Source organism: Prosopis cineraria, unplaced genomic scaffold (genome assembly GCF_029017545.1).
Source record: "Prosopis cineraria cultivar Desert tree isolate PC_DT_omini unplaced genomic scaffold, ASM2901754v1 PC6, whole genome shotgun sequence".
NCBI lineage: Eukaryota > Viridiplantae > Streptophyta > Magnoliopsida > Fabales > Fabaceae > Prosopis > Prosopis cineraria.
In genome coordinates, this window is record NW_026555337.1 from 40,056,878 (window position 1) to 40,073,526 (window position 16,649).

At 32.2% G+C, this 16,649-nt stretch overlaps 2 protein-coding genes across 2 annotated transcripts; both read right to left on the reverse strand.

The window, feature by feature from the left end:
- Positions 1-1,600: 1,600 nt before the first annotated feature.
- LOC129312372 (uncharacterized) lies at positions 1,601-4,947 on the reverse strand. The gene is made up of 7 exons (XM_054954943.1): positions 4,745-4,947; positions 4,076-4,162; positions 3,765-3,995; positions 3,390-3,554; positions 3,207-3,260; positions 2,966-3,112; positions 1,601-2,236 (listed from the first exon to the last, which is right to left on the reverse strand). Exons 1-7 carry the CDS (start codon positions 4,919-4,921, stop codon positions 1,856-1,858), a joined length of 1,242 nt encoding a protein of 413 aa, XP_054810918.1. The 5' UTR covers positions 4,922-4,947; the 3' UTR covers positions 1,601-1,855.
- A 6,846-nt stretch (positions 4,948-11,793) lies between these two features.
- Positions 11,794-16,362, reverse strand: LOC129314163 (uncharacterized). The gene is made up of 10 exons (XM_054957531.1): positions 16,241-16,362; positions 16,074-16,145; positions 15,126-15,330; positions 14,562-14,603; positions 14,242-14,486; positions 14,138-14,171; positions 13,561-13,725; positions 13,378-13,431; positions 13,141-13,287; positions 11,794-12,416 (listed from the first exon to the last, which is right to left on the reverse strand). The coding sequence occupies exons 1-10, from the start codon at positions 16,360-16,362 to the stop codon at positions 12,282-12,284; spliced, it is 1,221 nt and encodes a 406-aa protein (XP_054813506.1). The 3' UTR covers positions 11,794-12,281.
- Between the last annotated feature and the right edge of the window lie 287 nt (positions 16,363-16,649).

Consider the following 16,649-nt stretch of genomic DNA (forward strand, 5'->3'; position numbering starts at 1 on the left):
AAGGCACAGCTTCACTTAAAATCATGTTTTAAGGGTTTCTGGCTTTTATTTCTGTTCCAGTTCGTCTTCAACCAGCAGCTGCACGTCCAGGGAGAATTCTAAGGTGGAGGAAGAGTTGGAGAAGCTTGGGAAACACTTGGGTCTTGCGATTTGTGATAGAAATCATCCTTCCTAAAGCTTTCTTCTCCCTTTTCTCTACATTTTAATGTATCTTTTGCTGAATATTGTTGCTTCATACAGTTTTAATAGCTATTAGTGGCTGAATTCATTTGACCTAAAGTAACTATAAACTTGTTGGTGGATTAGAGCTTGTTTTTACCCATTGTTTATGCTTAATATTAATTTTGGTTGCTCAATCTTGCATTAATTTGTCTATTTAATGTTTGGCCATCATTAAATATGAATTTGGGTGTTGGGGTTTTTCCTTGACAAAGGGGAATCTCATTTGAACGCTTAGATTGAGCAATATGAGATTAGATTATGATCTAATTTGTAATTAGGATAGAAATATACCTAATTGCCTCATATAATCAAATTAGAGTGAGTTGGAATTAAAGTTACCTCTTGAATAATTTTGTTAGAAATAACATAATTAATTTGAGAGAGGGTTATTTGAGGTTCGAAAGGCCCTTATACCCATTAATACTCTAGATTAACAAAATTAGCATTAAAATTAATTAATTGGGTAAAAAGCAAGATCTATGAAGCTAGCAAGGGATTAGTGACTCTAGGTTGCATTGGACATTTGTGGTTGTTGGATTGGGAATCTTATTGCATTTTATTCATTTCACTTTTTAATTTTTGCTTAATCAATCGCTTCTAATTGGTTTTGCTTAATGTGAACAAAAATGAAAACTTTATTGTTTAATTGCTATTTTGCTTGATTCCTTGTGGGATCGACCTTGACGCACTACTATATTGCACTTTGACCCCTACACTTGTAGTGAAACATTTTGTGTGCACCAGAGAACTTTGAAAATCTTCTTTCTGGATTACACTTGCATCGTGACTTGTATGCAGTTCGTAATTAAAATGATTTTGAAGGTTTGGAGAGAACTTTGAAATCTTCCTTAGACTTACCATTTTTGTTGGTGCTTAAGACTTTGTTTGCTTGAACTAAGTTCTTGTTGAACTTGCTATATATGAAACTTTGTTTTATTTTGATCAGGATACCATTGGCAAAAATGATTAGTGAGGTCCCTATCTCTACCAAAATTCGACTTCCTTTTATATTATATCACATCTCTTTTGATTATATCTTCAGAATATTTGAACATTAAAACGTGTTACTATCTGTGTTTGTTTTGCTTCTCATGGTTCAAATTTTAGTCTATTAGTTTCTTAATGACATAAAAAAGCTGAGATCATTTGAGCCAGATAATATGTTACATCCATCTTTATTTTTTTTCCCCATCTGTGTTACTCTTTGATCATCAAACTTGGATGCTGATCGGTGCAAAGTTGTGAAATTTAATTTAATTAAGGTTATTTTTAAAAGTCGTAAAATTTTTTTAACATTTGTTAATTTTAACTAATTCCCTTGATTAAAAAATAATTAACATGCATAATTTTATAAATTAAAAAAGAACAGGAAAGAGCATTGTATTTAACTTTTTATATAATGGCACAGTTATCAAACACTGGATAACGTTATATTATACAACATGAGATCATATAACGCCCACACAAACCACTACAACGCATTGAAATTTTCTCTGGCCAGTCTTATTTTACCAGGCCTTACATAAAATATATCCCATTGATGAGGCCTTAAGTATTTCCTTAACATGATAGATAGATAGCTTTAGACTTTTCAAATTTCTCATACATATATATGATATCTTCATCATTTGGATTAAATTGGACAGTATGGGTTTCTTCCGGGACCACCGTAGAAGAAGTGTGCCCCGAAGTCCCTAGAATAGCCGTTGAGGACTATATCGTAGCACCTGGGTTTGCTGGCATAATCTCTAATGTAATTAGGGATGACGAGATAATTATTTTCATTCACTGTGGAAAGGTCCCTAAAATAGCTTGCCCTCCCAAACCCTACACGTGGGAAATAGCCACTTCCCATTTCTGTACTTGTGTGTCTGCCATTAGATTTCCTGTTGATCACTTCACCTCCCCACTGTATCACTGTTGCACTCTCCGATAGGCTCTCAAACATAAAAGCTGGCCAGTATCCCACAAATACATTCTGAAATTGTAGCCACCAGTTCCCGGTTCCTCGATCCTGCTCATCATCATCATCATGTTTGTTTATAGGATCATCTCTCACAATACAGTACATATATGCAAGTAGAACTCAAGAGATCAGAGCTTAATGTGGTAGGCTCTTGTGTTGAATTAGATTTACCAGTATTTCTTTATCACTCTTCAGTTACATATTACATATTGGAGTAATGTTGTTAGCCACATGAGCTGTTTTGATTTACATTTGTTAGGTTGTCTAAGTGTAAGTAAACTTTAACAAATATGATAATAAGTCTTACATTGAATAAAATTGAATTTAATAACTAATATATAATAAAACAGATGACTCATGAACTTAGACCCTTCAATTTTTTGGGTTAAGATGGGTATCTTTCTATTGTTTATGGGCCATTTGTTTTCTCTCCTCCTATTCCAAGCAGTCACTCTTAATTCTTAGCAATTGACTTATTTGTCGCGTGTGTCTCCCCATTTCTAGCAATGTGTGAGAGAGAGAGATTAAGCGGGAAGTGTCATTCTGCTGCTCATCGCCATTTGTTCTCTTAGTTTTTTCCAGACAATCACTCTTCATTTCTAATAATGTGTGTGCATGTGAGAGAGAGAGAGAGAGAGATAAAGTCGGATGTGTCATTCCGCTACTTATTGCCCATTTATTCTATCACTCATTTTCAGGCAATCACTTCCCATTTCTAAAAATATCACATGAAAGTATTTTTTTTTTTTTTTTATGATCTATGATCCTTCCAAATACCTTCCAAATAAGGAGATTGAATTCGTATTGAGTATTATCATAGAGAGATAATGGTCCGATGGTGCCTCCCATTACTACTGCATTGGTAACTTGAACAAAGCCCGAGCATTGTAGATTATAACACCCAGTACGTTCATATGAATCACTCTGTTGGATGACAAAAAAATGTCAAAAAATAACAAAGATAATGATCTGAAGAAACAATAAGAAATTGGGTTGATAAGATATTTGCTGAACTCACTGTCCAATATGCAAAAAGTCTTGGTCTATCATCACCATATAGCATTGGATGGATCTAGTTTTCCAGATCAATGAACAATTAACCAAGGAGTTAGATAGGGATACAGCAATTTATTTCTTGAAGAAATACTTGCAGTGTTCTCATACGTTCTTGTGATGTGAAAGAAATTAAACTATAGAATACCTGCCAACCAGCTTCGATGCTCTGCACATTATCATTATCACCTTGATTCATCACCCAAATTTGAGAGAGACTGAGTTCATTGCGTTGTTGAACATTTGACTTCCAAACGTTTAAGAATGCTTTGGCTCCATAATATATATCTTTCACCACTTCTGCAGTGGCATACTAGGACACCAAAACAATCAAAGAAGCAAGAAGAATATAGTTAATATGCCAATCTGAAACACACAAACAAGCTTCTTCATGGGAATTGTATAACATACATATTTCATATGTTGTAGTTGAAGAAATCCCTATAGTTTGATGTTTGCTTCCAACAACAAGGTTTTGCACAGCATATTAAATATATTTTACATTTTCCAATATTATAAGTACCTCATGATTATTTGCCGAAGAGTAAAGTGAGTCAGACAAGTTAGGGATGCTCATGTTATCCTTCATCCCAAATCTTTGGAAAGAGCTTGCCCTCATGATGTCATCTTTTGTTGTTCTTCTTATTGGAATGGTTCCTTCAGGACAACTTCCACTTTGGTGCCACATTTGATCAATTGTCTTTGATGATTCTGGAAAACTTTTTATTCCTTTCGGAAGAAATGTTGGCCTCATCTTCATTGAATAGAAAATTAATGATTAGCCTCAGAATTGAGTTAGAAAATCCAATAAAACAAAATGGTAAACTATTTTACCTGAAGTTTGTGATTTTTCAGTTTGGGATGATCAAAAGCTGGTTGATGCGATATATGTACGCAGTCAATTGTGTCACCATCAGGACTCTATTTTTTTCAAAAACCAAATGTTAACTAAAACAATAACAAATTATAAACTCCAAAAATTATTTCTTCTAAAGTGCAACTCAGAAGAACACGGGCTAACAAATGAAAAAAATTTAAATTGAAGAAATGAAAAGGAAAAGAAAAGCAATGAAAGAAACAATAGTAAATAAAATATTAGATGTATGATATCTCACTTTGAGTTAGTAAAGAATTAATCACAACTATATATATAAATGCATGGTCAGTCCTTACAAATATTTTTGTGTAATTGATTAATCATTGATTTGTAATTAGAACAAAATTCTAATACTACCAGTTGATTGATTAATTATAGTTTATATAGTAAATAATATCAACCGCCCAGTGCATATAAAATAAATATTTATGCTCGTGTTTTTTTTTTTCACTCTAAATGCTCATGTTTAATTTCTTCATCACTCCCAACTTTGCAAACATGGATGAGATCAAATACTTAAATGAATAGTGCTGAACTTATTTTGTAAGCAGAAGCAATATTTGAAAAAAAAAAAAAAAGTGAGTCATCATCAAAACTAAACTAGTGGAAGAAGCTGAATTGTATACCTTAAGAGACTTAACGGCTGGTTTGTTCAACTTATTCAAAAGCTTTTGAACCTCAAGTTCCTTAGCTTGGGTGACTCTGGCTTGACTTGCCTTTGTCATGTGAACAAAAGACAACATCAAGAAGCAGAACACCACACTTGCCACGCAAGTCTTGTCATTTCGTAATTTGTTCGCCATTGAAGCTGAGAGATATGAACCTGAATGAAAATTCTGAAGTGCATGTTCAAGACTTCATCAAGCAGAGCAATTTATAGGAAGACTCAGGCTATTCCGAAAGTACATAATTATCCTTTTGATTGAGGAGATCTTTCATGCAAATGGCCTCTATGGACAACTTAAAAATAATAAATGTGTATTTGATGAGAATGGGATTTGGATTTAGTGATTGTACTTAATACAGGCATTAAATGCCTGTACCATCTGAACCATTAAAATCTAGATCAATGGTTATGAATTTATATTCCACTTGAGATTAATGAATGAGTGAATTTATCTGAATCGTTGATTTGGATTTTAATGACTCAAATGGTATAGGCACTCAATGCTGTATTAAATACAGTCACCGAATCCAAATCCATGAGAATGGACCCACATAGAAATTAGTTGAACAAGAAATGTTCTTTGTTATTAATATTATATATATAATTAATGTATATTAATTATATTGTCTCAATATTTAATAATATTAGTTTTGACTGATAAAGTTAGTACTAATTATATCACTTAACCTTTATCTAAAAGTAGCTCTAACTTGTGTACACTTGTATACATATTACATGAAAATTGCACAGAAAAAAAGTTGGAATCCTTTCTAAAGAGACGTTCACATTTAGTACCCAGCTATACTTTGAACAAGATTAAGTGCTAGTATATTGAGGATGTTCCTGTCAATCTAACTATCCTTTGAGCCATGAATTGTTGTTTGCGCACACGGGTCATATAATAGTGTATTAGCCTGTTACATAGCGGAGGTCAGGTGAGATTGAGTGATTGTTCATTGAATCATCTCTTGAAATTCTATTTTTAGTTTTTCATAGGTTTCTTTTTTTAATTTGGAAATTATTGAATTTTAATAATTGATTTACTTTTGAAATACACATGGAGTGTTATTAAGATACCTTTAAATTAATTTTGTGAAAAGATGAAATAACTAAAATCCATTTCATCAAATTTCTGTATCCATTTTAAATGTAAGATGATCCTATCCTATCTCTCTTCCAGCAAGCCTTTTTCTTTTTCATGACCAAATCTTATAAAGGAGAAGATATACCCCTTATAGTCAGGCATCTATACAATTGTGCAACTTTTTATGTATTCTTTTTAAATCAATAGTTAACACGTAAAGTAATTATATTATATGTAGTCATACCTTATACGTAATACCAATAAGCGTTGATGCTATATATGGATGTTTAAACTTGAGGTCTCTTAGTTCAAATTCATGTGAATACAAAAAAAATTTCGGGAGAGCTGCCAGTCCTACTTGAGCCCAACAATGCTCGAATTAAATCCAGTCAAATAACTATATAAAATACATTATACACCATAGGAGAGAAAATAACCTAAGAAAATTGTATGATTGCTTGTCTATATATATATATATATATATTGGCAGGAGAATAACTAGTATATCTTCCTCATGGCGTAAAACAGGAGAATCAACATTTTGTATTCCAGATAGCATATTCTGTTCCGACAAAACGCCGTATCTTCATTGATCAATTCAATTCCAAACGTACGTGAAGGAGATTACTTTGTACCCTGTCTTCTTTGCAGTCTTCCAGATTCCAACAATATATACAAACGAGATAGGTGCATCTCATTTTGTTTCTAGAAAATATTTTTCTACCTGCTGAACAATGCATTAACTGTTTATCAGCAATTGCTTCAGGATCCACATCTTCAAGTGCTGAAAAATTGATCAATGAGAGAAGGTTTGATTGGACCAAAGGTATGGAATCTGACTAAGAATTCTGGTAACTTCATGTGTTACACAAATGAGAGTCATAGAGATATTTTGGGATATTTTGTTAGCTTTTTCACTTTCACTGGTCCACCAAGGCATCATTCTTAACTTTGATTCTTCAATTTACTTGATGGATCGAGCACACGAGTAAAAATTTCTTATCATTATATTATCTTGTGTCTGCTCTACTTGACACCACTGGACAACTCGTCTTGGTGGAAGAAATCGGTACATTGCTCCTTCTGTTTTATACATAAACAGAGTTGAGGAAATTTTATAGTTTAGATGGATTATTTATATAAACCTGTAAACAAAACAAAATGGAAAAGAAATATGAGAACTTAGATAAAATTAAATATAATAAAGGATATGTTACCAAAAAATAGACGTAGGAAAGAATGATTAAATTTTTTAAGCATTGAGTTTTAACAAGAATAATTGAATTTTTCATAGATATAAATTACCCAAATTAAACATGAGAAGTTTATATTCAACTATTCTCTGGTAATTCATCTTGAAATTTATATTTACAAAAGAATTATAGTTTATTTATATTTATTATAGAAAATTAAAATTCAAACCAAAAGTATTTAATAACGAGTTAGATATTGATTATTTAAGTTAGATTTAAGAATATTAAATTCATAAAATCACTATTTTACTTATCCATCAATAACTTCTTGAAATCAGGTTCTCTTATTATTATCAATCGCAAGCTTTTAAAAATCAAACTAATTATTAAACTGGTTGAGACAATAGTTTATGATTCACTAATGGAAATGTGTCAAACTGACTGCTAGTAAATTAACAATTTTTAATTATATCTATTGAAATAAAACGATTATAAGAATTGAAACTAAAATTTAATGCAATTTATTTTAAAAAAATAGAGAAAAATGAATTAAAATACATATGTAAAACATTTGTCCACATATTGAGAAAAATGTTATGAAGACTAAAAAAAATAATCAAAGATTTATAAAAAAATTATATCATAGAGAAAAATTAAAATGTTTTATGTTCTTTCAAGATTTTTAAAGGCGAATTTAAATTGAAAGTTAAAATATTTTGATCAAGAAAAGATATATATAAATGACATGAAGAACAAATATGAACTATATGTTTGCATATCTGTAAAAAAGTTATGGAGATTAAAAAAAACCACTAAATAGGAAAGAAAAATAGGGGAAAAAAAGAATAAGTGAGCTAATAAAAAACAAAGGAGTGTATCAACAGGAGTTGGGTCTAGCAGAAGGAGCTAGTCCCTCACATGACAAACCAATATTTGAATCCTATTAGGAGAATGTGCTCACATTTAATGTCCGACTGTGCCTCGAATAGAATTGCCTCCAATAGGAGGATACATGTAAGCAACAAACAAACAAAAAAAAAAAAACAAAGGAATGTGTCGTGCCATTATGCTAAGAAATGAGTCCAACGTGGTGTGGAATAAATCTATAAAAGGAAGCAATAGGAGGCAAGGAGGGTGGTGCAATAGAAGCTTTTGTGAATGGTCAATAGATCGCAGCACTTGGAATGGTGGATGAGCTTGAAAACTTATTATTAGCGTTAGGAGACACAACTTGGCTTTTGGTGGGGTTGAATCAAACAAGACTTTTACCCGTACCCACTAACTAAGTTAATCATAACTAATATAGTTATAATGAGGTGAATAGATAGATTTTTGGAAAATATCATCTAAGGAACCCTGTATTGTTTTAATATCAAAGAAGGATCCTAAAAATATGAAATAATCACTACATCCCTGGGACCTATCTGAAAATAAAATTTTGGGTGTAAAGACCTAATTACCCTTATTTTGTTTTACAAGTTTTGCTCCGATATAAACAACAAAGATTTGCTTATGGCAAGTTAACATACATAATTAATAAGCAGACATTCATTCATGTACAAGTTATAAAAACTGATAAGCCTAGTTTAATTTTACATGTCTTGCTTCGGTATAGCAAAGGATTGAGCTGTTGACAAATTACCATACATAATTAATAGACGAATATTCATTTATGAATAAGTTATAAAAACTGAGAGGCTTGGATTAGTTTTACAAGTAGTCTTACTCCAATTAAAAAAAAAAACAAAGCATTGGGCAATTGACAAGTCATCATTCAACTATAAACAATAAACCATGCTTATAAGTTTTTGTAACTTGTTAATAGCTGAATGCTTTGTTGTTTATATTGCATCAAGACTTCTAAAACATTACAGGGGTATTTTGGTCTTTTCCCCCAAAATCTTTTTTCTTGCGTCCTTCTTTGATATTAAAATTATATGGGGTATACAAACTCTAATCTCCACCTTCCTTAAGTCTTTCCTCTTGATCCCTTTTAGTCATTGATAAGTGTGTATTTTACAGATAAATAGGTATAGATTTTGAATTATATTTGATTAAATTTATTAATATTTTATACCTATTTGGTTAATTTTTATCTATTTTCCTTTTATCACTTAATTATAAGATAAAAAGGAATTTTGATACAAAATTTATTCATATCTTTCTTTTTTTCGAAATTGTGAAGGAAAATTATAAAAAAATAGGAAAGAACAGTGAGACGGAGCTGATAAAATTGATTAAAGGAGATGTGTCAATATATATATATATATATATTGAAGAGATATGAGACGAGACGCGATTGCACAAGGAATTGAAGAAAATAAAGAGAGCGAAGGGTCGGAATATAATGATGCGCACACGAGAAAGATAAAGAGAAAAGATAAAAAGTAAATTCAAATATCAAATCCATATTGAGTACAAAATAATATAAATAACCGCTTCTAGGGTTACTTAAAGGCATCCAATTAAATATCTAATAGCGGTGAGGCAAAGCATGGAGTCCAGAGGAGTTCTTGGAAGTTTTCCTTTTCCCTTTATTACCTCTTACTCTGTTTATGTATTTCATTGAGATTGTGTAGCTACTCTTTGAGTTGCTTCTAAACTCTCATCTAGGCTAGGGGCAACCTGACTGGGATGGATTTTAGTTTTTAATTTCATTTTGTTTATTTTTCCCGTTGAACATAAATTTTTATCTATGAGAATTTATGTTCTATTTATACGAGTTAAAGGGTATTTTTGCCTTTAAACTATTCGCTACGGAATACATGTCATCCTAAACTTTTATATGATGCAACTTTTCCCTTTACCTTTTAAAAATGGTGTATTGAACATCCTACCATTAAAAAGAAGTAAACTTTGACTATTAGTTAACCTAAAAAATTACAAAAAGACCTAAAAATTATAGAAAAGGACCCATAAAAATTTTCAAATAAGTACCCTATAAGAAAATTAATATTGATCAAATCCCTAAAATAATGGTTGGTCAAAATCTTATTTTTTTTATATGGGTAAGAAATGACATTTGTACCATATTATTTATATGCAATACTTGATATTAATTTTCTTATAGGATAACTTATGTGTAATTTCATGAGTCCTTTATTGTAATTTTTGAGGTCATTTCCTACAATTTTAAAGTCAATTAATGGTCAAAGTTAATTTTTTTAATGGCAGGATGTTCAATAAACTACTTTCAAAATTTGAAGAGGGAAATTGGATAATGTGAAAATTTTGGATACCAAATGCTCCTAGGCAAATAGTTGAGGGACAACAATGCCCTTTAACCCTATATATTTATCTTTCTTTTTTTATTTGCCTTATTATATATACGACCTCTATATATATAACATGTCTGTGGGTTATTCAATGAATTAAGAGGTGAATAACTAACTTAGATCTAGAGAGGTAGAGACAAATAATTGAATTTTTGGATTTGTGGTGACTTAAATCATAGCTTGATGATCTAATTAGTGCCTTTTGAGTAAGGTGGGAGCCAATTCAATGCTAGTTATAGACTCGCTAATGGAATATGGGTACCAGCAATTTGAAGATAAGGATGAGGAGGCCGATGACAATGATGGGGATGGGGGCGAGGAAGGCGATCAAGTTGTGGGTAGTTGTGATGAAGTTGAAGATAAGATTTTTCCCTAGTTGGTTTCAACAGTTGGAATGAAGAATTGGGCAAGTTCGAAGTCTCAATCTAAAGTGGTAGATGCCACATGTGTATGCCACATTGGCATAATAAGTCAACTTAATTGTCAACATTTGGAGTTTGTTAAAATTGGGCAATATTGCTCTCTTTTTAATAGATTAGGGGTAACATTGCACCTTTTCTTACTTTAGGATACTTGCCCCTCGTGTGATACTTCGGGGGCATATTTGCACCTTTACCCTTTCCCTTTTCCTTTATTGTTTTACTTCACATGTTCTAATATACTGGAAAGTAATTAGGATATCTTAGTAACGATTGTCACTATAAATAAATAAAAAATATTTAACTAAATTAAAGTAAGTCATCCCAATAGAGGAATCCTGATCCTTGGTGCTCATTTGATTTGCTAGTTCATCATTTTAATCATTTCCCTTTATTTGCGTTATTTAATTAATCATTAATTCTATTTTAAAACCATTCACTCTTATAAACAAAAATCAAGTGATTGCTTTTATTTGGGTTCAACTCTTGGAATATTTTGAGAATTATTATTATATTGGTCCTGTACACTTGCGAGAGAGATCAAGTTTTGGCATCATTGCCTAGGAAAGCATGTAACTTTGTTATTTTCCCCTTTTCTTTTATTTTTCCGTGTTAAACAAAAAAAAAAAATCCTTCCTCATTTGCTTGACTTCGTAGCTGTGTCTAGCTAAAGATATTAAATTTAGTGCTTATTGGGAGGCAACCCAATATTTTTTTGGAATTTTTATTTACTTTCTTTTTAATTATTACTTCTTGCATGTTTGTTCTGGTTGAATTCCCTCCTTAGAATTACTCTGATTTACTCTTGCTCTCATGGCCCTGATGCATATTTTAGCTGATTACATTCACTTGAATACTCATTGCTATACTCATTTGTAGTGTTATTACACTGCCATGCATGCCTGTTTTTTTTTTGGTCACATGTTCCTATCTTCTTATACTTTTTATCCCATCCAAGGCAAAAGCATACGACATGCATACATAATCAAACACCGGATAACATTATATCATACAATGGTCACACAAAACACTACAAAGAATTGAATTTTCTCCGGCCAGTCTTATTTTGCCAGGGCTTGCATACAATATATCCCATGCATGAGGCCTTACAGTACTAGTGATCGATAAGGCTACAGACACAATGCATGCCTTTATTTGCTTAACATAGATAGATATCTTTAGACTTTTATTCTAAGTCCTCGTACTCATGCATATTATAATATCTTTCTCATTTGTATTTTAAATTATCGACAATATGGGTTTCTTCCTAGACCACCGTAATAGAAGTAGGCCCCCCAGTCACTACTAGAATAGCTGAGTTCCATAATATCATAGCACTTAGGTTTGCTGGCATAAGCTCTGACGTGATCAGGCTTGACGAGATAATTAGTTTTATTAACTGTGGAAATATCCATGAAGAAGCTAGCCCTCCCAAACCCTACACGAGGGAAATAGCCACTTCCCATTCCTGTGCTTGTGTGTCTGCCATTAGATTTCTTGTTGATCACTTCGCCACCCCATTGTATTACTGTTGCACTCTCGGACAGGTCATCGAACATAGAAGCTGGTCAGTATCCCGCATTTTTACCTCCATATTGCAGCCACCAGTTTCCACTTCCTTGATCCTGCTCGTTGTTGATGTCATCATCACCATCACCATCTTCATGCATGTTTGTTTAGGATCATCTCTAACAATATAGTATACATACAAGTACGTACAATTTAAGAGAAATATTGATCAAAGCTTAATTAATGGTAAGCCCTCGTGTTGAATTAGAGCTACCACTATATCTTTGTTACTCTTCAATTACATATAGCAATTTAAATTGTTTGGATTCATATTTGTTAGGTTGTTTAAGTGTAAGTAAACTTGAACTGATATAAGAAGTCTCACATAGAATAAAGTGTGATTTAATTTAATAATTAATATATAATAATATGGAAGGAATCATCAACTTGAGCCTTGAATTTTTGGGTTAAAATATGGTATCTTTATGCCACCTGATTCCTAACAATTGACTTGAGCCGATATGAGAATATTAATAAAGTTGAACTTAATAATTAATAAATATAGTAAAGTGAAATAACCCATAATTTGAGCATCCATTTGTTTTTTCTTTTGCGTTGAGCTTAATAACTAATATATAATATAATAGAAAAATGAATAACTTGACACTCCTCCATTTGTTCTCTCTCCGTTTCAGAGCGATCAATCCCTGTTCTTAACTAATATATAAATTAAAGTGAGATTGTCATTCCGCTGCCTATCGCCCGTTTTTTCTCTCCTATTTCCAAGACAACTGCTCCCCATTTCTAACAATATCATCACATGGAAGTATTATTTTTCAAGGTATCAATGTTCTTGGGAAAAAAAAGATAAGTACCTTCCAAATAAGGAGAGAAAATCCATATTGAGTGCCATTATAGACAGATAATAGTGGGAGGGCACCTCCCAATGCCACTGCATTGGAAACTTGAACAAAGCCAGAACATAGTAGATTATAACAGCCAGTACATTCATATGAATCAACCTGTGGGATGAGGGAAAAAAATACACCTTAAAAAATTACAGACTGATTAGGAGAAACAAGATATTGGGCTGATAAGAAACTTGAACTTACTGTCCAATATATAAAAAGTCTTGGACTATCATCCCCATATAGCATTGGTTGGATCTAATTCCCCAGATCATGGAACAGTTTACCATATATAGTTAGACAGAGATACAGCAATATTTCTTGAAGAAATATTTGAAGTGTACTCGTGCGTGCATGTGATGTGAAAGAAATTAAACTATAGAATACCTGCCAACCAGCTTCAATGCTCTCCACATTATCATCATCATCCTGATTCATCACCCAAATTTGAGACAGACTGAATTCATTGCGTTTTTGAATATTCGTCTTCCAAACGTTTAAGGTTGCCTTGGCTCCATAATATTTATCTTTCACCACTTCAATTGTGGCATACTACGGGCACCAAAATAATAAAAGAAACACGAAAAATATATTTAACATGCAAAACACACAAACAAGCTTCTTCATGGGAAGTGTATACTATATATTTAATACTCTTGTCGTCCCATTTTATAAACTATGTTTGAAGATGATTTGATGTCCCAAAATATAATAATTTGAAAAAAAAAGGTTTCATTAATAATGATTATTCCAATATTACCCCTCATTATTTTACTCCTTAAATGAATTTCCTTCTCCCCCTCTCTTATTAATAAAGGATATTTTTGATAGTTTATAGAAATATTAAAATTGTTAAACCATATTTAATAAATATTTTATTAGTATGTGTAATTTTACCAAAAAATACCTAATAAATTGAGAAGGAGGGAGTATGCTGTATAAAACCCTAGTGTGATGTTACAACCTTTTTGCCATGCTTACCCGCAAGACAAGGTTTCCTGATTAATTAGAAAGGATCAAACAATAAGGTTTTAATTTAATTTCCACAACACAATAAATATATTTTACATTTCCAATATTATAAGTACGTCATGGATATTTGTGGAAGAGTAAAGTGACTTAGACAAATTAGGGAGACTCTTGTTATCCTTCATCCCAAATCGTTGGAAAGTGCTTGCCCTCATTATGTCATCTTTTGTTGTTCTTATTGGAATGGTTCCTTCTGGACAACTTCCACTTTGGTGCCACGTTTGATCAATTGTTTTGGATTCTGGATAACTTCTTATTCCTTTTGGAAGAAATGTTGGCCTCATCTTCAATGAATAGAAATAATCGGCCTCAGAGTTTAGTTAGAAAATCCAATAAAACAAAATTGTAACCTATTTTACCCGAATTTTGTGATTTTTCAGCTTGGGATGATCAAAGGCTGGCTAATGCGAAATATGCACACAGTCAATTATGTCTCCATCAGGACTCTGTTTTTTTTATAACATCAAACGTTAACCAAAACAATAATAAATTATAAACCCCCAAAATAATTTCTTCTGAAAAGAAACTAGTAATTGTCTTTCTTCACCCCCAATGTGACGGTGTAAACATGGACGAGAAATACTTAAATGTTATAGAAGTTAAAAATAAGGGAAAATTGCTAGTAATTCTCTCCTTGGGATTGAAACTGTGAAGGAAGGTCAAAGGACCAAGGTACAAGTAGATTGGGCTAGGTTACAAGCAAATGGGAGCAGATAGCCGTAAAATTCCAAGCCTATCTGCTTGCACCCTTATCCTTTAGTCCTCCAGCACAATTTTAACCACAAGGGGGGACTTACTATCAATCTTCCCTAAAAATAATGGCTAAATATATTTTGCTGAAGTTATCTTGTACACAGAAGCAATATATTTGAATTAAAATGTGAGTCATCATCAAAACTAGTGGAAGAAGATGAATTGTATACCTTTAGAGACTTAACGGCTGGTTTGTTCAACTTATTCAATAGCTTTTGAATCTCAAGTTCCTTTGCTTGGGTGACTGTGCCTTGACCTGCCTTTGTCATATGAACAAAAGACAACATCAAGAAGCAGAACACCACACTTGCCACCCAAGTCTTGTTATTTCGTAATTTGCTCGCCATTGAAGCTGAGGAATGTGAAGCAAAGCACCTGTATGAAATTTCTGAAGTGCATATTCAAGACTTCATCAGGACGAGCAATTTATAGGATGATTTAGGCTATTGGGAAATTACTTGATTGCCTTATGAGTTGATGAGATTTTTCTTGCAAAAGGCATCTGCAGACAACTTAAACATACTCCCTCCGTTTTTATTTATAGGGCAAACTACCACTTTTAACTTGTTTTTTTATAAGCAAAATCACATTTTCTAATAGGCATTTATTGCAAAATTTTTAAATTACCCCTCATAATTTTATCATTCATAGTCATAAGAAATAATTAATGAATGCTTGATTAACACAATTACTAAAGGGTATTATAGTCTGATTTTTTTATTTTCAAACACAATTATTATAGTTAATTGATTTTCTTAAACTGTATGATACAGTTTTTTTTTTCCTCCTACAAAGAGAAATGAAAGGGGTAGTAAATAAGCATACAATGAAAGATGGACCCACATAAAATTAGTGGGACAAGGAATTTTCTTTATGATGATGATGATGATGATGTATATTTGTTGTCTCAATATTTGATTCTAATTATATCACTTAACCTTTTATCTCATAGTAGCAATGACCCGTCCACTTGTAAAGATATTGTATGAAAACTGTTTCTAGAACACACATTATATTTCTTATGGAAAAAAAAAAAAAACAGAACACTGAGTATAATGGGTTCTCTACACATGACGACTTTATAAATTGGCAGGAGTGAATAACTGAGTTCCTTTTACATGGCGTAAAACTGGAGAATCGACATTTTGTATTCCAGATCAGCAGATCTCCACAAAACTCCACGTACACACCTTCATTGATGAATTCAGTTCCAAACGTATGTGGAGTAGATACGCTGTACACTGGCTTCTTGCAGTCTCATGTAGATTCCAACAATGATCAAAACGAGAATATTGGAACTTCTGGGTCCACATCTTCAAGTTCAGGGTCATACACTTCAAAACTCTCCCAGTGCTGAATCTGACTAGGAATTCCTCTCACTGAGGTGTTAGACGAAATGAGAGTCATATAGAGATATTTTGGGATATTTTGTTACCTTTTTTACTTTTACTTGTCCACCAGGGCATCATGCTTAATATTAATTCTTTAATTTACTTGATCGAGCGTCCCCAGTTAAAATATCTCATTATTTTATTATCTTGCTGCTGCTCCACTTGATACCACTGAACAACTTGTCATGGTGCAAGAAATCTGCATATTGCTCCTCTTGTTATATATAAAATAAAGAGAGTTGAGGAAAATAAATTTGGATATTTTCTCAATTCCGATTTCTAATCATTAATAAAATTTTATAG